We start from the raw sequence: 19,776 nt of genomic DNA on the forward strand, positions 1-19,776 counted from the left end.
TGGACTCGAACCAGCAACCTCCATGGAGCACTGGACTAGTTATTCGGAGGTTGCGGGTTCGAGTCCCGCTCAAGGAGGTACTTTTTCCGGAGTTAAAAAATTGTCTGCATGCTATGATGTTATTTTCTTCAGATAACGAAGATTAGAGAAAAAGAAACCATAGTTCTGTAGGCAACTGTGATGATACAATAGGTGCTAATGTTACAAGGCAATTTTCACAAAAAAAAGACACTGGAAATAAATTATTTATTCGCAGTTGTATATAATCAATAATTAACTTGATTGCAAGAAGGGTAACAATACTTCATTTTATTCAATTATTGCAAGACTAGGCTTAAAATTGTTTTTTTTTTATTCTGTAACTCATATGAGTTGACCACATTGGTGTTCCAATAAAATAGTTCAAGATAACTTGCAGTCAAAAATTACAACATTTTTGAAAAAATCTCTACATCCTTATGACATTTTCGAGTCATCAGCAATCGGCTACTTGATTACATTCCAATTTTTGTTTCTTTTTCGCTCTTATATCTGCCATAGCTTGTTCTATTGACCTAACATCTTTTTTGTTTTCACTTGGCACTGAAAAAATAATTATCAAAAAAATTCAATTCAACATAACATTTTCTTACATACCAATTCCATAGGACTTATTCGCTCCTACATTCTTTGCCGCATCAAGAGCTGCCTCTTGACCAATGATGTGAGCATATTTATCTTTATAGTTACTATTAGGAATAAATTTTTGTTTCTTTCTTCTGGATTGGTTTGATTCTATACTTTCATGTTCTTCTAGTTGCCTCTAAAAAAAATATATTCAATTAATGGAAACATAGTTAAATGAAAAAAGTGTAAAAAAGCTGATGACACCAAAATCTACAGTTAATCTAGCGCCACCACTGAATTCTACACATTCCAAAGAGGCTGTAATGATTTCTAAGGGAGTTAAAATTTTTATCTTCCTCAAAAGATTCCAAAGGTATATTATTGAAAATAAAAAAGCCACCTCAAAGTATCTACTACATATCTACATTAAAAAAAACTATTTAATTTGTATACAGATTGTGTCAATCATTTCATGATATTTTATAAAACATACCTTTTCAATCAATTTTTTTTTAATAGCTTCATTCCACGGTTCTCCCCGGCGTCTGGCTGCTAATTCATCCTCACAAGGTGGGTGATCTTTGCGGTATAATCTCATATACCTATCAACACCATCTTCACCAAAAGCATAAGCTAATAAATTTTGATTCTCTGCAATTTCATGCCTGAAAAGGGTGTGAATATATTATTAACAAAAACTCCACTACATCTATCGAATTGAAATGGAAAAAATTATAAGTATGAATTATATACTGGAAAAACCTATTCATATGTAATTTTTGATTAAGTATATGTTTATCTCATTCTTGAAAAAGGATAACTCACACAATACTTCTTTGAATTGCATCCATCGGATCAAACTTGAAAGTTGTGTTATTTTTATCATCGAAATGTTTTAATATCTTTTCTTCTACTCTTTCTTTAAACCTTTGTAACCTATCTTTTTCGGCAGCTTGATGTTTTTCGTAGAATTCCTTTTTTTCTAAAAAAAATTGAAGATATTCATAATATTTCATTGATAACCACGAAATATACACATTATAATTTACTTACTTTTTTTAATTTCCCTGTCTTTATCTGACATGGTAGGTGGCTTATCCATTGAATTCAATATTGAACCAAGAAGATCCATATTCTTATAAATTACTTAATATCTTTTATTACCAGAAATCAAATACCACTGACAAATAAACAAATGTTTATATATTAACAACTGATTTTTGTCAAATTCATTATGATCATAGAATTATTCAAAAAAATAACCTTATCGAAGACATAGACTATATTGCACATCTTGTTCTTGTTCAAAGCCGTTCGTTCGTTGGTTTGCCGAACAGAGCGCTATTATCACTTCCTTGCGCCATCTATATTTTTCGAATTTTGAAGTTGAGAAATTCAATTCTGTTCTTGCATTCTTGCAATCAGCCGTACACAAGATAACTCTCGAAAACCTAGAAATTGGACATTTTCTGGGTATATTCCGATCACGAATACCGCGGTTGAGTTTGTTTATGGGTAAAATCCTACTGAAGGTTCCATGAATATGGCCGTTTAAAATTGCTTTTCTCATTTTGTTTTCGATATATTTCCTTGTTGCAAAATATCAACCCAATTGAATTTCTAAAGACGAAAATATTTGGTATTTGGCGTGCGCATTTAAGTCTCAAGTTATCCATCTGTGTGAGTGGTGCCCTTTTAGAGATTTTTTAATTGGCAAATAGATTATAGTTACTTTAATCCAATAATAATTTAATTTGGGAATATAAACGAAGAAGTTGAAGTGAGATTGCCTTAGCACTCAAAAGTTTTAAAGAATAACTTTGTGAAAAATTTATAGAAGCTATTATTTCCCAAATAAGTCAGTCAGGAAAATTATCTTTACATTATGATTTACCTCATTTTTTTTCTTATATTCCCAGTTTATTATTCTTCATTCATGTAATTACTGGTTTTTTTTAAATACAAAAAAAATATTTCTTGAAGGGTAACCATTATTTGTTAGAGTTTATATTTTCACTTCAAGTGGATATTTGGAAATAAAACAAATGAAAATCAAACTTTAAAATTTATTTGAACAAAAATTGGAATATTAAAATCTAATTCATAAGATATCACAGAAATTTATTTTCACGATTGTAGTAATTCTAAAAAAACACTACAATCAATATTTTCACAATTATATATTTCTTTAAAACTACAATATTACATTAACAATAAAAAAATAAGATTAGTAACAATGATATTCTTAATGAAAATAATGGACATCAATTTCTTATATACAAAAGAGAATTTATTTAAAATATAAAATTGAATACATACGATAAAATTTGTTAGTTGCATGTGATTCATGTACATTTCAATGAAGATTAAAAGTGATGCAAGGATCAAAAATTCCTGTTACATTTATTCATAAAATGACATGTTAATGAGAATGTTCGGGTAAGCTGAAAAAATCATTTGTCATTTTGTCAGATTCAATTGCAGAAGGTAAGTCGGTGCTTCTGTCATGAGCTTCATATAGTTCCCTGCCATTTACGGGAGTTGATGTTTGCTTATAAGCAAAATCAGAATTTTGTATGTCTGAAAGATCCCGACTTTCGTTGAGTGAACCTGGGCTTGCATCAGTTCTTAGAGTACTCGATGATATTTTTTGAAATAATTGTTTTGAAAAGTATTCTTTGATATCACTTTCATTGAGTTGTTTAAGAGAGGGACTTTTCATGTCTATAGAACTCGAACTTGAAGTTAAAGCAAGAGCTTCTTGCGTTTTTCTCAAAGTTGGTATTGCCCAATCCATGCCAATGCTTCTCAACATAGCTTCTATTCGGAGCATTTCAACTTTTTCATCACCTGAAGTATTTAGAGAGCCTAGAGAATTATCAGAATAGTTGGAACTCTCTTTTGTTTTAGAAGAACTTTTAGAATGGCTGTTAATTGGAGAGGTAGTTCTGATTATTGGAGAAGATGTAGTTCTGATAATTGTAGGTTTAGGGTCTGGTACTTTTAAATGAATATTGTTGTCTGATTTTGTAGTCACTGCATATATTATTGGATTGTTTCCTTTCGGTGAAGAGTTTGGCTTTCCTTTATTTTCTATTGGGGATTTCTTCGAGATTGATATAGTTTCTTTAGCTTGAAATTTATTTTCATCCTTAGGAGATTTATCTCTTATAGTACTTTCAAATTTCATTTGACTGTCTTGTTCTGGTATGGTTGATAATTCATGGGGTGCAACGAAATCAGTAAATTTTCTTGCCACCATAAAACTTTTAGAAGGAGGTGGTTTTTTATGTTTTGTATTTGTGGAATCTGCGGCTAGAGCAGGTAATTTGGGAATATCTAATAAAAATGGAATAAAATCAGTAGAATTCCCTTCTTTAGAACCACTGACTGGAGGAACAACATGTGAATTATTTGGCTGAGTAGATGTTTTTTTGTTGGCAGTATTCTCAGTTTTTTTGTTTTGTAATTGACTCCCAGCTTTGTTGTTTTCATTCAACAACACAGGTGATTCTTTCAAAGCTTTTAAACGTTTTGCCAAATCTTCCTCTCCTATACTGTTATTAACATTATTATGCTGTTTACTGAAATTTTTGAGTTCCTCAGGTGTTAATCCTTTTAATTTTTCTGCTAAACTGAAATTAATATCAAGTAATTTTGAGTCTCCAGAACTACTACTAGAAATTGACCTCTGTTCTTTTGTTGAATCTTTAGTATCATTAGATTTGTTGGGACTTGGTAGATCCATATATTTTGTAGAACTATCATTTGTAGGTAAAATTGATGAAGTCTGTAGCATTCTATTTTTATCTTCCCTAACTTTCTGGATCATTGATGTTAAATCAGAAATTCTCTGACTACATTGGTCAGCAATTTTTGCATATTTTGCCAATATATCCGGATACTGTTCATTATTACTATCTATTTCACTAGCTACTACAGTTTTATTTTCACTGGAAACAGTCAAAAAACTAAAATTGGGTAATGTAGTTTGATTCTGAGTTTGACATATTTCATTTATTAAATCAATTCTAGTATTTGTACTATAAGTAGTACTAGTGTTCAGTTTATTACTCTCCAAGTCAATAACACTTTGCGATGGTGTTGTCACAGTACTTACAGAGCTTATTCCCAATTCATCTATACTTTGTCTAGACATACCCAGTAACTTTTGAACTTCTCCTAAAAGATCTTGATTTTCAGGTAATTTAATAGAAGATGCAATTTCATTTAAATTGAGTTGTTGAGGCTTTTTACCAATTAAATTGCAGAAATAAGGAAGAACTTTTGATTGATTGTCAGGCATATTAGAAGGTTCTGGTAGACTCATATATGAAGTACTTGATGTAGAAACTTGTGAATTATTTTTAGAAAACTTTTCATGCCAAGATTCAGGTTTACTGCTATGTTTACTTTGGCAACAGTCATCATTCAATGCTTTTTTTATTTCGTCCATTCTTTGGTTACCTTTTTCTTTTGTTTTATTTTCTGATTGTCTGTTTGTTGTCTTGTTTTCAGATTGTCTGTTTGTTATCCTATTTTCGGATTGTCTGTTTATCTTGTTTTCCTTTAGTCCCTCAGATTTATTAACTGCTAGTGGTTTTTCAGCTATATATTCTTTTTTGTCTTTTCCATTTTTAAAGTTGTCCTTCTTAATGAGTACTTCTGAAGATTTTCGATCTTTAATTTTTATAACAATTTCACAAAGTTCTGTTGATTTTTTGCTAATATTATTTTCACAATCACAACTTTTGATTTGCTTATTTTGATCCTTCACTGCTTTTTGATTGGGATGTTCATTGACAGAAACCAATGAATTTGTTGGAACACATAATGTAGCAGAATTATCAGGTTTATTTTTTCCTGCTAGTTTTTGGTTTTTATCTGAGCTAGAAGAATTAGTTTTAATATTCTCTTTAGAAGTGCTTTTCTTCAAGTCAGATGTAGAATGTTCTCTTGAAATTTGCTTTTTTGTTTTGATTTCTTTAACGGTTTTTGTACTTTCTTTAGTTGATTTTGAATCAGTAGATGGTTTGCTTTTCTTCAAATTTTCAGTGACCTGCACTGCCTGAGATTTCAATTTTGTTGTTTGTTTCACTGATTTTGTTTGTTTCTTGATAGGCTCCTCAATGGTATCACATGAAACACTGCTTTCAAGGGAATTTGTCCCCACTTTCACTGATTTTTTTCCTATCTTTTCTTCACTTTTTCCCTTTTTCGATTTAGAACTTATAGTTGAAGAATCAGAAGTATTTCCATTTTCTTTGGAACTAACTTTTGAGTTTGTTGGCAAGGGAAGTGCTTCCGATAAATTTTGTGTTTGTATTTCTTTCAAAATCTCTTCTTTCTGTTTCCTCAATTTTTCAAGTACTGATTTCAGTTGATCAGTTCGGAATTTACTTTCAGATGGAATTTTTCCTTCACGAAGTAATGCTTCAACTTCTTCTTCAGTATATAATTTTTTAGATTTTTTTTTAATTTCCCAATTTCCTAAATTCAGAGAAGGAGAATTTTCATTAATATTTACATTATCTTTTTCTCCAATTGAAGCCTTCGATGCATTTTTCACAGGTATTGTAATCGTAGGAGGATGCCTATCTGGAAATAATTTTTCATAGGTATCGTCCAGAATACTCTGTTTCTTTTTCTCTTGTTCTCTCAATCTTTCTTCTGTCATGTGATATTCTGGTTTATCTTGGTTCATTTCATACAACCTCTCTAGTTTTTGTAGAGCTGGCAATTTTTTCATCATCTCATTGTATTCCCTCTGTAGTTTTTCCTTTTCTAATGCTTTCTGACCTCTTATTATTGCATCTCTATCTCTTTGTCTGATCTTTTCCAAAAACTCATCGTTGTTGTGGGGTTCCGGTGATATTATTAAGCTATCTTCATTTATTCTCTCCACATGTGTTGCAAGGAATCTTGATGGGCCATATTTCTTCTGTAATTGAGTTTGAGATGTCTGTCCTGTAGGTCTAATGGGACTTTTGACGGATTTTAGGGTGACTTTGGGCTTTGTTGGAATTTCCGTAACTGGAACTCGTTTTTTGGGACCAGCAGTAGTTATAATAGTTTTTGAATTATTTTCATGTAAACTCACTTTTGATGTATCTTTCCTTTTTTTGAATGACTCTTCTTCATCAGTTGTATCAAAACATTTCAAACTATTAATATTAGAAATCACAGGTTTTCTGGAAGAAGGAATTTGATTTTTTGTACAAGATGCAGGACTAGAAACCACAGTAGATTGCTTCGAACAGGAACAAGCATAAATATTCTGCTGAATTGAAGAAAACATGGGTTTTGACTGATTATCAACCATGTTTTTACAGGAACCTTTTTTTATATTCTCACTATTTTTTCTATTATTTATAGGGGTATCACACATATCTGGTTGTATCAATTGTTGTGAACTACGCTTTCTTATTCGATCTGATATTCTTGTATCCTTTTGTTCCCTAAGCTCTTTCAATAACTGTTCATCACGATCTGATACTGTAAGAAATTTTATATGAATTTCTACATAAATTAAAGTATCATTTTATAGTAATATAATAAATTTTCAACTAGTCCTCTCTACTATTTTGTTGTTATATCAATATGTATTTAAATATATAATTCAATTAACAAATTTGCTCCAATACTAATAATCTAAAGATGGTAATAAAAAGTCTAACTCGTAATATGTCAAAATTGAAACAAGCTATACTTCTCTATAGTTGATTAAATATCTTTGTTGAAAAATATAAGCTACATAAATTGAAAAATCTCAACAATAGTAACTGATCAATTTTCAAATTCATAGAATAACTTACTTTTCTTGGAAAGAATGGATGATTTATTTGTACCTCTGATAAAAATTGACATTTTTCAACCTACTCCAAATTGATTCATATCATTGAAAATATTCCAAAATCTGCAAGGTGCAAGATATGGTCACATATGTATGTATATATTCATACATATGTAGATTGAATTTTTTTATTTCAGTAATAATATAAATAAATAAAGACTTGAAATTCAATTATGTGTACTTACATTCTGATATTTCTTCATCAACAGGATTATTCTCATGATTTTCAACTTCCTGTAATGGAGCTGAATCATTTTTTGAACTCTGTAGATTATCAACAATCTCGACACCTTCAGCACTTCTTGCTTTCAGAAGGTTTTCATCAACATCTTCATAGTCAGAGTCAGATCCTGTAACTATTCCTGATACTTCTATGTCATTAGGCAATTTTTCAACGCCCTTTTTCTTAGGTGTTTCTGAAGATTGCCGTAAACTTGCCATCATATGAGCTCTTCTATTTTCCATATGTCTTATATACTTTTTCTTAAGTATTGGTAGTGAAGTATTTTGTTTGATTTTCTCCCTTTCCTCACGCAATTTTTTTGTGGCATATTCGGCTCTCTTCTTCGCCATCCTATCGTCATTTTCTTTTTTATCCATCAAGAAGCTTTCCTCATCTTCCAACATACTCGCTTCTTTATGTCCAGTGCCAATATCTTTCAGTGCTTCATGACACTGATTTTGGAGTTCCAGAAGCTTTTTAGCTTGCCACTGCTTGAGTTTCTTTTTCCCTTCTTTTTCGATTTCTTCAATTTGTTTCAGTTTTTGTTGTTTCACCCTATTTCGAACATCTTCTGCTATATTTTTAGACTGCTGTCGAACTTGCGAGATTCTTATTAGTCTTCGCCTCTCAAATTCTTTCTTAGAATGATTGGGACTCGCAGTTACCATTCTTCCTTTTTCAATATTAATAGGGTTTGCCGTTACAGTTACATTAATAGACATTTCAACAAATATGCAATTTGTTAATGAAAGTCATAATGGACCATCGTCAAAATTATAAATTAAATAGCACAATACTTTATAAACACTTTAAAATCAATTAACTCCAAAAGAACTTAAAAGAATAAAGATAATTTAAAAATTTCAAGCTTTCAATTTTGACGTTTGAAATTTGTTACAGTTAGAACATAGATATTTATACAAAGGTAAACAATATGACCACCACAGAATGACCTGCTGGGTATACAAAAGTTCACATCTCTCCATGGTTTTCAAATAGCGGCGTAATCGAATATAAAACGGGAGATTTATGTCTACTTGATTTTGAGAGATCACTAGAGTTCCAGAAGGCACATATTTTTTTTATACAACGCTTATCGTAATCACAAACTGAAACCACATCTTAGACCAATCATGATATATTCTAAGGATGAAATCGAACAATTTGTAATCATATATATTTAAGTTCGATCAAAGACATATATAATAATTTTATTCTTCGTCTATAATTCGATTTGATTATATAGTGACATCTAAGATGAGTAGCGCAAACCAAGCTTTGGTAGCGTCGTCCATATTACAGGATTCTACACTTGGTTGGCTATTCCAAAGTTAAGTTCAGTATATCGTGTACAGATGGCTAGCAAGCAAATTCACTACTGATTTGAACTTGAGGAATTATTTAATTGAAAGTGATATAATTGATGTACCGTAACTTCTTGTTGAGTCTGATTGCATAGACCTATTCTATATTATAAAAAAAATATATTTTTTCTACTACCTTAATCGATACCTAAAGAAGGGAGGAAACGTAAATTTTCCTCTGAAACTGACAAAAATGACGACCGTAAAGTAGAAAAAACTATACACATTCTCATAAGAAAAATGCTTTTCCTCTCTTGGTATCGAAATGTCTATTTCAATAAATTCTCAAACTGAAATTAAACTTTTGATAATCAAGGTTCCTAAATAAAATTATATGAATTATAACAAAAACAATCAGCAACTTATAATTTATTTATAACTTCGTATTTTATTTTTATGCTACAAAAAACTTCATTATCTTCAAGTTTGCATTAGTAATTTTTCTTGTTCCCTATCTGGAAATAAAAATATAATTTCCTATTATTTTCAGCATAATAATGATCAAATGTAAGTATTATAATGACAAGTAAAATAAGGATCGATAAAAAATATCTAAAATATCGGCCTAATTAGCAATGAGTTTATCAATTGAAATTAATTTTACAATAAGAATTTTCATCATCATTGGAAAGTAAATTTTTGTTCAGTATTCATGGTTTTTAGATGAAAATGAAAAGACCATTATTTCAGAATTTTTGATTGGATTTTTTAGGACACCATAAAGGTTAGGAAGAATCTATTGACAAACCTCGATCAAATCCTAGGTTACAAGTGGGATGTTAAAGGTAAGGGCAAGGATCTTCAACTTCCATTGAATCAAAATTATCAAAACAATGACATACTACCTCTTCATCATTATCATCTTCATTTCCATAATCAGTTCTTGCACATTTGTTATCAGAATCTGCTTTATCTAGAAAAAGGGATGAAACACTTTTAGACACAATATTCCAAGTTTCTGAGACTGAAGTAGGAAATTGTGGAAGAGAAGGTAGTTCCATAGGAGGATCCCCCTTTTTAACTGTAAAAATATAACTATTACTTTGGTGAAACAATGCCATAAATAATATTGATAAGTAAACCATCAAATATCTAACAGATATTTTTTAATGAATGGTTCATCATTGATATCATTTGCTGTGTTCTTTCTAATTTCTGGATGTGTTAGTGAGAAATATACATTATCTCAAACACAACTCTGTTGCATATTATGGAAACACAAAATATTTACCTCCATAGGCAAAGTTATAAGCTATTGTGGCATATTTTCCTCCTTCTGTTATACCAATCTGAGTATATTCAGAAGTTTGTTTAGGGTAACATACAGCTGTCATAATTGTAGCTCCAGCAGTGGTATATAAGGTTCTTTTGAAATAGCCCTTTCTCAGGCTCAATATTAATCCAGTGAGACCTCCAATAGCTATCGCACCAACTTTGGGAGCAGTACTATTTTCCCGTCTTAAATATGTTAAAACACCTGAAGCAATACATAACTTTAGATTGGACAATAACCAAACAAATACAAGTTGTATTGCCCAAGAGAAAATAAGTTACCATCAGCTTTATCTACTCCGTCTCTAATATATCCTTCTGCAACATTTTCATAAGCTTGAGCTTCATGGATCACTGTATCAACCACCTTTCTTAATCCCGACACTTTTGCTTCTAAGAAATTACCAAACCATGTAGGCTTTTCTTCAATACATTTCGGTTTGGGTATATCAGGACTATAGATGGGAAGCTCACTGGGTTTACATGTTAATCCCTTTTTGGAAGAATCAGAATTTCCATCAGAAGTAATCATAATTGTTGAACCAATAAAACCTATCCTCGAGACCTAAAAATAAGATCAAAGGAAAAATGAACATATTTCAAATGGAACATTGGATGGTTTGCTTTAATTACTCAAAATTTCTAATGATATGCAACAAATATGAATTCACGTAACTTTTTTAATATTCTATTTACAATTATATTATTTTCTATGATCTACATGAAGAAAATTGAAACCATAGATTATTGAGTTATATAACCTACAAATATTGAGTTTGAAAGCCAATGTTGCCAACGCAACCTCCTAAATTCAACTCAAGCTACAAGAGAAAATTGGAAAATGGTGTGAAATGAAAAGTTCTCATAACTTCTCTATTACTGGTGCTATAAACATGGAACAAAAACGTTCTGCAGGCATTTTTTTTCAGGAAAATGCATTGGTGTAATTATATTACCTTTATTGCAATTAATTTTGGAGTTATAATACACATTTGTGTTCTTTCAAATGTTAACCATAAACATTTCTGAAACTAATAAAATTGCTTTTTTCCTTTCTCAGAAATATGTAGCATGATATATAAATTTCCTATCAAACTATAAAATTATCAAAAGTTTCAGTTTCATACAGCAAATCTACCAAGTGCCTATCTGTGAATTTCAGATGATTAAAATATTCGGTGGCCACCTAGGCCTCCGGATTTAAGACCATTAGATTTCTTCCTCTGGTCACATTTATCTTTGATAATGCTGAAAAAAATCTTACGGTGCTAAATTTTTATTTAACTATATCCGCAGACTTTTAGATATTGTGTAATCTATGGTCAAGGATTTTTAAAATTATCCGAGAAGATCCCTATAGGTAATTTATTTACTTTATGGTTGAGTTTTTGAAGGCACTCTTTGAATTCGAGATTAATTGTTACCAGAAATTATAGAAACATAGTTAAAAAACATTGTAAATATATAAATTTGTACTCACTTAAAAGAACTGTTAGGAAGCACGGAAAATTTTCAATGGAATTGTCAATAAATGGTATGATATGAAACTAACATGTTAAATAAAGATGAATGTCATATTGACGTGCGATAGCTTTGTATACTTTGCTTTGTTGGGATTATTTTTAGCGAATTAGATTCAGGTTTGGGTTTGCAGCTGAAATAGCTATCGATATTTATTCGGAAAATAATTAAATTCAATTCTCTAACGTAAATACTGCAAAATTTACTCAATGGTTTCTATTTTATTATCACATAGAATATCTCAACTCGTATGAAAAATGTATACCTAATAAATATAATTTTGCGAGGTTCAAACTAACGGTTTCAAGTTTGTAAAGAATATTCTGATAGGTAACAGCTACGTTATTGAGATCATTATTATATTGGTGTACATATTTTCATTTTCATGATTTCATGTCGTCTTGATTTTAGGATATTTTTTATTAAGTTTTATGCAAATAGTTTTTCATTTAGACGATAGTTGAATAAAAGAATACATATAAAAATTAATTTTTTTTCATCTTACGAAACAAATTATATTATTCCAAATTAGATCTTATTTTCACAAAGTGTTCATCATTTGATACATTTCACAGGTAAATATCACGAACAAGATGTTTTGGGGAATGGATTCCGTTGACAGCTTGGTCTTCTCGGTTTTTGTTTTATAGGTGGACACACTGGTGGCCTACCACAGCAAGGAGGTTTACATTTTTCTCTAGCTTTACGAATTTCATCAGGTATTATTAATTCATCGAAAAACTGTAATGGGAAATGGTCGTTATAGTTCAAATAATATTTGAATTCTTGTGAACTCACAGATACCCAAGTGACTCCCAAGTTAGCGAGAAAACCTGGTTCGAAATCCTGTAGTCCATCCTTACAAGGACATTTGTCATCTTCATTTCCGAAATATTCACCGATTTTGTCATAAAAAAAAGATGTCATTTCTAAATTCTTACTCTATTCATTTCGTCTTCATATTTGTACAATGTTAAAGTAGGTACTTCCTACTAAAATAGGGCTTATCCTCAGAGTAAAACTCCGAGGGTCTATCATTTATAATTTAGACATTTGTTTGTCAAAATTTTCAAAATTGATATCGAGTATCTCTCTGGCTATGTTCCATAAGATTGAAACTAGAACATAGAGTATTAGTGCCTGAGAACTAGAACAATGATCGAAGATCTTAGCAAAATTGAAAAAACGTCCAAAACTCTTTGTAATATCTTTCATTTGAATGCATTTTATACACATTTATTAGAAATTGATTTCTCGCTTATCACTCGGTGAAACATAATATCAATATCAATAAACGCTATAACTTTTCTGACATAATACTCAAAAAAACAATAGAATAAATTGTTAACTTTAGGTCTATCTACCTCAATTTGAAAATCAAATGAAAAAATTTGTATAAATCAATTATATTCAATCTCTCAATGATCAGGCAATTTTTGAAACGATCACAAAAATTTTCGAACTTCCTTAACTTTTGTGGAGCAGTATATGTGAGGATGGTGGCTCAATATGTGTATGCATTTACTACGATTTTTTTCAGTCTAACCAATAATGATTGATCAAGTCTAACCTCGTGTGTTTATTTCAGGTGAACAAAATAACTATAGTGTACTACAAACAAAAATGGACAAAACAATTCACTTGAGATTCATCCCGCAAGGAAAAAAACTACAGGTCACTATTCCATTGAAAATGAATTTCCAAAATATTGAAATTGACGAAGAAGTCGAAATCGAATGTCAAAACGATAACACGATTGCTAGTCTTCTTGAGCGAATCAAATATGAAATAAAGCTCCTGATTCATAATAAGATGACTGAAAGTGAAAAGGAACTAAAGATAGTAGACGATGATATAGAAATATATTTGAAACGCACACGTAAACAGGGATATAAAATTATTCCAACTGATTTAACGCTGTCTGTTATAACGGCTCAAAATCTTGAAAAAACCAAAATGCTAATTTTCGATAAAGAATACGCAGTTGTCATGAACTCCCCAAAAATAAAAAAAATTTCACTTCAACCTGTGTTGTACGCTAATTTTTTGGCTAACTTAGATAAGTTTGAAGGATCGTATATCAACTATTATCAATGTGAATTCAAATGGTATAGGTCCAAGGATAAAATCGAATGGGAAGAACTGACAGACAAAGTTCCTTATAAAATTAAGTCAGAAGATGTTGGATATTTTTTGAAATTAACATGCAAACCTTTTTCTAATAGAAAAATTGAAGGACCTTCCGTTGAAACTATATCGGAGGAAGTTGTTTTGGAGTATCCTTTAATACCTAATTGTCCATTTGAACTTCGTCATTCGTACACAAAAACCAAGCTTTCAGGTCTTAGGTTAGTCGAAAACACGAAACAGAAATATATACACATTATTCAGCGACCTTTCGACTACGATGTTAATATTTCTTAAGGCTTAAAATATAAAAAATAAATACAAAAATGCGCAGATGAATTCAAATATAAAAATAACACTAACAGGTGAGTCAGTGCAAATGCATACAAAAAATAATTTAAACTGAAGAATAAGAACAACATTGAATGGATTGAGTAATTAAAATTTTCTAAAAACAATCATAAAGAATAATATGATTGGAGCAATTATAAAATTGAAATATGGGATTCACGGCTTGGCTTGATATTCAAGCTTCTTGGCTCAAGCTCAAGCCAAGTAGCTTGAGCTTGACTTGAAATCAACTCAAGTCAAGTAGTAGTTTTTCAAGGTCAAGTCAAGTGCTTAATAAATAAATACTTGACTTGACATTGAAAAACTACTACTTGACTTGAACTTGAGTTGATTTCAAGTCAAGCTCAAGCCAAGTAGCTTGAATATCAAGCCAAGCCACGAATCCCTAATTGAAATATTAATATTGTAGTTAGAGATCACAAAACAAATATTTTTTGTATGAATTTTTTCTAACTGGCCTCTTATTTATTTATGGAATTGTGTCTTTTCGTATTTTTAAGCCGAAAAAGGCTCAATAAAGTAGTAGAAACGACACTGGTAAAATAGTGTGTACATATTTCTGTTCTTTGGACCGATACTTGTGATTTTCTAAATTAATTTGGAACAATACTCATTGTTCCTTATTCCCCATGTGGTTTTCTCTCAATTTGTCCTTTTTGTATTCATTTATTTTCCATTTCAGTTTCAGAGTGGTATCTTACAACACTTTATCGAGTAGATATACATTTAAAGATGATAAATATTCATATTGTCCAAAGGAATTCTTGTCCATTGATTACCGAAAACAAGTGATTTTGAAAGAGTTAATTGGTGAGAATCGTGTTCGATATAACATGCCAATTGAAAAGTCCCCGGTCTATCAAATTTTTTTGTCAAAATTCGATTTTATTATTCAACATAGTTGCCTTCGAGGGCGATACAGCGATTATAGCGATCTTCCAACTTTTCCATATCATTTTTGTAGTACGATTTATCTTTCGCTTCAAATAGGGCTAACTTTCGGCGATTACTTCTTCATTGGCGCTAAATTTCTTTCCTGCGAGCATTCTTTTGAGGTCTGAGAACAGGAAAAAGTCGCTGGGGTCCAGATCTGGCGAATACGGTGGATGCAGAAGCAATTCGAAGCCCAATTCATGCAATTTTGCGATTGTTTTCATTGATTTATGACACGGCGCATTGTCTTGATGAAACAGCACCTTTTTTTCTTCAAATGGGGCCATTTTTTAACGATTTCATCCTTTAAACGATACAACAACGCTAAATAAAAATCGCTGTTGATGGTCTGGCTAATTTGGAGATAATCAATGAATATTAGACCTAGCGCATCCCAGAATACTGATGCCATAACCTTGCCAGCTGACTGTTGTGTTTTTCCTCGCTTTGAATTCGGTTCATCGTGTACAGTCCACTCAGCTGTCTGTCGATTGTCCGGAAGAAATGATAGAGCCATGTTTCATCCATTGCCACATATAGACGCAAAAATTCAAATTTATTGCATTTAAACATCTTCAAACACTGCTCAGAATCATTAACACGTTTTTTCCCTTCAAAAAGCAATATTTTTATCAGCACATGATATTCTGTTTTTTCCATTTTTTTCAAATAACAAAAGTAGCTACAATCACAACGCAATATCTCACAAACTAATGGTCGGACTGCTGTCAAATTTTGACACGTACAAAATACAGGTTGGTACTAACTAAAAATCATATGGATTTAATACTAGTACCGCCATCTGTGCCTCAGACCGGGGACTTTTCAATTGGCCTCATATTATAATTATCCACACAGAATAAATTAACTCCTGCAGGTTATAATGCTGATATTATATGTCTACAAGAAATTGACGAGGATGCTTATGCTAATTTTTTCAAACCGTCACTTGCAAATGAAGGATATGTGACAAAGTTTTATCGTAGAGGAAACTATAGGAAAGAAGGCCTAATGAGTGCAGTTACAAAGTCTCGTTACAAGTAAGTTCAAAATAGGACATTTTTTTTGTTTTGTTTCAACGACCTTTTTATAGTTCTGTTTTAACAAAAAAAAATATTTATATCTCGTTTACCACGCGAGCAATGTTGTTTTAATTCCAGTTACTCTTAATCGATTTTTTATAGATTGCTATCTTATGAACAAATAGTATTTAGTCAAGCATTGAAAAATAATGCAATATTTTCAAATTTGTATAAGGTGGTAAGCACAGACAAAGTTTTCATGAGGAAGTTTGGAATGCAGTCTAGTTCCATGCTCCTTCTGACACTCAAATGCAAAACTAAAAGGATTATATTAGTTGCTAATGTTCATTTATCTCATCTACCACAATACAAGGACCTGAGATTGATTCACTGTTTTTTGGTCATACGATATTTGAATCATATGAAGGAAAAGTTAGAAGATGTGAGTAATTATCTGTTTCATTAATATCATTCACATGAAATTTCAGTCGTTAATGGTTCAACTATTCGTTGAAAGAATGGAAAAGCATAGAGATAGACGACTTGACGGAGATTTCTACTAGATTCCAAATAAAATAACGGGTGTTTTTTTTTCGAGATATATAACTTTAAGTTGGCATTACTGTTCAAGATGGCGACCGATTTAACAGCTGTCAAGTGATCTATTCTCAGTTTGGTTTGGCAATTCATCATGAATAGACTCACGCCTAAACAACGCTTGCAAATAGTGCAATTTTATTTCGAAAATAATGGTTCTGTGCGGAATACGTATCGCGCACTACGTCCATTTTATTTTGTTTAGCGATGAAGCGCACTTCTGGTTGAATGGCTACGTCAACAAACAAAACTGCCGCATTTGGAGTGAAGCTAATCCTCAAGTGTATGTCGAAACACCGTTACATCCAGAAAAACTGACTGTTTGGTGCGCTTTATGGGCTGGTGGAATCATTGGTACTTCTTCTAAAACGATGATGGTCAGAACGTTACAGTCAATGGTGATCAGTATAGAGCCATGATTACTAACTTTTTCATTCCTGAATTGAACAACCATGATGTCCAGGAGCTGTGGTTCCAACAAGACGGCGCAACATGTCACACAGCTCGTGCCACAATCGATTTATTCAAAGACACGTTTGGTGACCGCCTAATTTCACGTTTTGGACCCGTGAATTGGTCTCCAAGATCTTGTGGTTTAACACCGCTAGACTACTTTCTGTGGGGCTATGTAAAGTCATTGGTCTATGCGGATAAGCCACAAACCCTTGACCATTTGGAAGACAACATTCGCCGTGTTATTGTCGATATACGGCCACAAATGTTGGAAAAAGTCATTGAAAATTGGACGTCCAGATTGGACTACACCCGAGCCAGCCGTGGCGGTCATATGCCAGAAATCATATTTAAAATGTAATGCCACAAGATTATCTTGCGGATAAATAAAATTCATGTGAATCGAATAATCCATCGTTGTTTTATTGCAATTTAAAGTTCTATAGCTCTAAAAAAACACCCTTTAGATCATTTCGTTCTTGTTCTGTTCTTTCAATCGATGCAACCTCTTCAATTAAAGGCTATTTTGAACCAAAAACACCAATAACAAATAATTCCGCCATTTTCGAATGATCAACGGCAGTACATGCACTGAAAACAAACAGTTCAGCAGGAGAGGTCAGAATTTCATGTGAATGATTAATGGGATTAATATACTAACTGACAAAGAAATTGCAACACCCAGAAGGAACTGTTTAAAATTTAAATTTTGGGGCACAAATGAAGTTCAAGATCGACGTCTTAGAGTTATAACCATTAGAGACCGATTTGCGACAACTCGATCTTTGGCTGATTAGAGGTTAGGAGAACAAGGCCATACTGTAACTGTCCGAACAGTTTACCGCCGGATAAGGTCTTTTGGACTGCAGCATTATCGACCCCATATTGTCTTACCTCTGACGGTTGAGCTTTGCTGGCAACGATTACAGTGGTGCAGAGAACGTCAACATTGGAATGTGGAATGGCATCAGGTCGTCTTTTCTGATGAATCACGATTTTCCTTGGGCGCACATGATGGCCGAAGAAGGGTTAGACGACATCGGGGAGAAAGACGTGAACCTCAGTTTGATGTTGAGCGTCATGTACACCGGACAGTAGGCGTTATGGTATGGGGTGCTATTACACATGCAAGAAGTTCATCTTAAGTCTTTATTCGAGCTAACATGACAGCGTTGCGTTACCTTCAAGAAATAGTGGAGCCATATGTTCTCCCTTACCTTAACCAGCTCGAGATTCCAATATTTCAGCAAGATAATGCTCGACCTCAAGTTGCCAAAGTTAGTTTAGACTTTTTCGGAGGCTTGGAAATTTACCCCAGCCCCCGCGGACTTTGGTGGCTCTGAGAGATGAAGTACAGGTAGCTTGGGATAGTATCCCTCAAGAAAAAATAGACCATCTTATTGCATCAATGCCGAAACGTGTTGGGGAGTGTATAGATAATCACGGTAGAAACGCACATTATTAACAAATTCTTAAAAAAAAATTGGAAACCCTTCGTTTTTTTCTCCAAATTTCAATCATTTACTCTTTGCTATACTATTTATGTTTTACAAAAAAAAATAAATAAAATTTGAGCAGCTCCTACTGGGTGTTGCAGTTACTTTGTCAGTTAGAATATAATAGCATTATTTCAAGCATTTATTCTTTTCAGAGATTTAAGAATTTCAAGATAAATATTATACTCTGTGGTGATTTTAATTCTTCCCCGGATTCTTCTGCATTGGATTTCCTTAAAAAAAACGGTATTCGTTCAGAAGACTATATAATAGGTGAGTTGCAGCCATACAGGTACCTACTTGAAAATAACTATATAAGTTTTTTGATATAGCTGGATGTCACCAATTGAATTTAGAACACCTTTTGAAACTCAAAAGTGCATGTGGTTTCCCAAAATATACCAGTTTTACTCCCGACTTTAAAGGCTGTATAGATTATATATTTATTGAAAATGAACACGCCGATGTAGAACAGATAGTTCCTTTCCACGAGGATATACTAGAAGACTATTTGGGAATTCCAAACAGGTTTTATCCCTCAGATCATTTGGCTTTGGTAGCCGATATTAGCTTCAAAAACTGAATTCCATCGATTTTTTCCTCAAGATCGATTTTTTTGATGTTATTTCTTTTAAAAGAATATAGAGAATTCAATAACACAAAGAAAATAATTTAAGTTAAAATCTTGGACATATTGCAAATTTTTTTTTATTTTTTAATTTAATAAAAATATCAGTAACAAAAATTGTATTTTCAATACCTCTCATAGAGCCCCATATACAGGGTGATTCGCCTGGCATGGCCTAAAAGACGTTTATGGAAAACTAATCATGATCTTGAGCTGACAATTTGCATATTGAGGTTTGCTTAAAATATTTTCAGATCTCTACAAATTCCGGTTATACCGGAAACAGACTGCTACTTCCTTATTTTAAATAGCACACCCAGTATATTATTA

General features: G+C 32.0%; 4 protein-coding genes across 5 annotated transcripts; 1 reads left to right on the top strand and 3 right to left on the bottom strand.

The window, feature by feature from the left end:
• Positions 1-232: 232 nt before the first annotated feature.
• Positions 233-1,844, bottom strand: LOC123678907 (sperm-associated antigen 7 homolog). Its single transcript, XM_045616174.1, has 5 exons — positions 1,660-1,844; positions 1,432-1,588; positions 1,100-1,271; positions 637-802; positions 233-582 (listed from the first exon to the last, which is right to left on the bottom strand). The coding sequence occupies exons 1-5, from the start codon at positions 1,736-1,738 to the stop codon at positions 476-478; spliced, it is 681 nt and encodes a 226-aa protein (XP_045472130.1). The 5' UTR covers positions 1,739-1,844; the 3' UTR covers positions 233-475.
• Positions 1,845-2,658: 814 nt separating this feature from the next.
• LOC123678908 (myosin-9) lies at positions 2,659-8,590 on the bottom strand. Of its 2 annotated transcripts, XM_045616176.1 has the most exons (3): positions 7,645-7,764; positions 7,422-7,522; positions 2,659-7,101 (listed from the first exon to the last, which is right to left on the bottom strand). In XM_045616176.1, exons 2-3 carry the CDS (start codon positions 7,471-7,473, stop codon positions 3,029-3,031), a joined length of 4,125 nt encoding a protein of 1,374 aa, XP_045472132.1. In that variant the 5' UTR covers positions 7,474-7,522; positions 7,645-7,764; the 3' UTR covers positions 2,659-3,028. The 2 variants fall into 2 exon arrangements, with proteins under 2 accessions (XP_045472132.1, XP_045472131.1); XM_045616175.1 differs by lacking the exon at positions 7,422-7,522 and having other exon boundaries at positions 7,645-8,590.
• Positions 8,591-9,400: 810 nt separating this feature from the next.
• LOC123678909 (MICOS complex subunit MIC27) lies at positions 9,401-11,081 on the bottom strand. Its single transcript, XM_045616177.1, has 5 exons — positions 11,040-11,081; positions 10,601-10,883; positions 10,278-10,523; positions 9,892-10,067; positions 9,401-9,501 (listed from the first exon to the last, which is right to left on the bottom strand). The coding sequence occupies exons 2-5, from the start codon at positions 10,848-10,850 to the stop codon at positions 9,478-9,480; spliced, it is 696 nt and encodes a 231-aa protein (XP_045472133.1). The 5' UTR covers positions 10,851-10,883; positions 11,040-11,081; the 3' UTR covers positions 9,401-9,477.
• A 2,297-nt stretch (positions 11,082-13,378) lies between these two features.
• On the top strand, positions 13,379-19,552 carry LOC123677660 (2',5'-phosphodiesterase 12-like). The gene is made up of 6 exons (XM_045614321.1): positions 13,379-14,187; positions 15,000-15,127; positions 16,128-16,290; positions 16,435-16,714; positions 18,974-19,091; positions 19,151-19,552. Exons 1-6 carry the CDS (start codon positions 13,463-13,465, stop codon positions 19,399-19,401), a joined length of 1,665 nt encoding a protein of 554 aa, XP_045470277.1. The 5' UTR covers positions 13,379-13,462; the 3' UTR covers positions 19,402-19,552.
• The last annotated feature ends 224 nt before the right edge of the window (positions 19,553-19,776 follow it).

Source organism: Harmonia axyridis, chromosome 4, assembly GCF_914767665.1.
Source record: "Harmonia axyridis chromosome 4, icHarAxyr1.1, whole genome shotgun sequence".
NCBI lineage: Eukaryota > Metazoa > Arthropoda > Insecta > Coleoptera > Coccinellidae > Harmonia > Harmonia axyridis.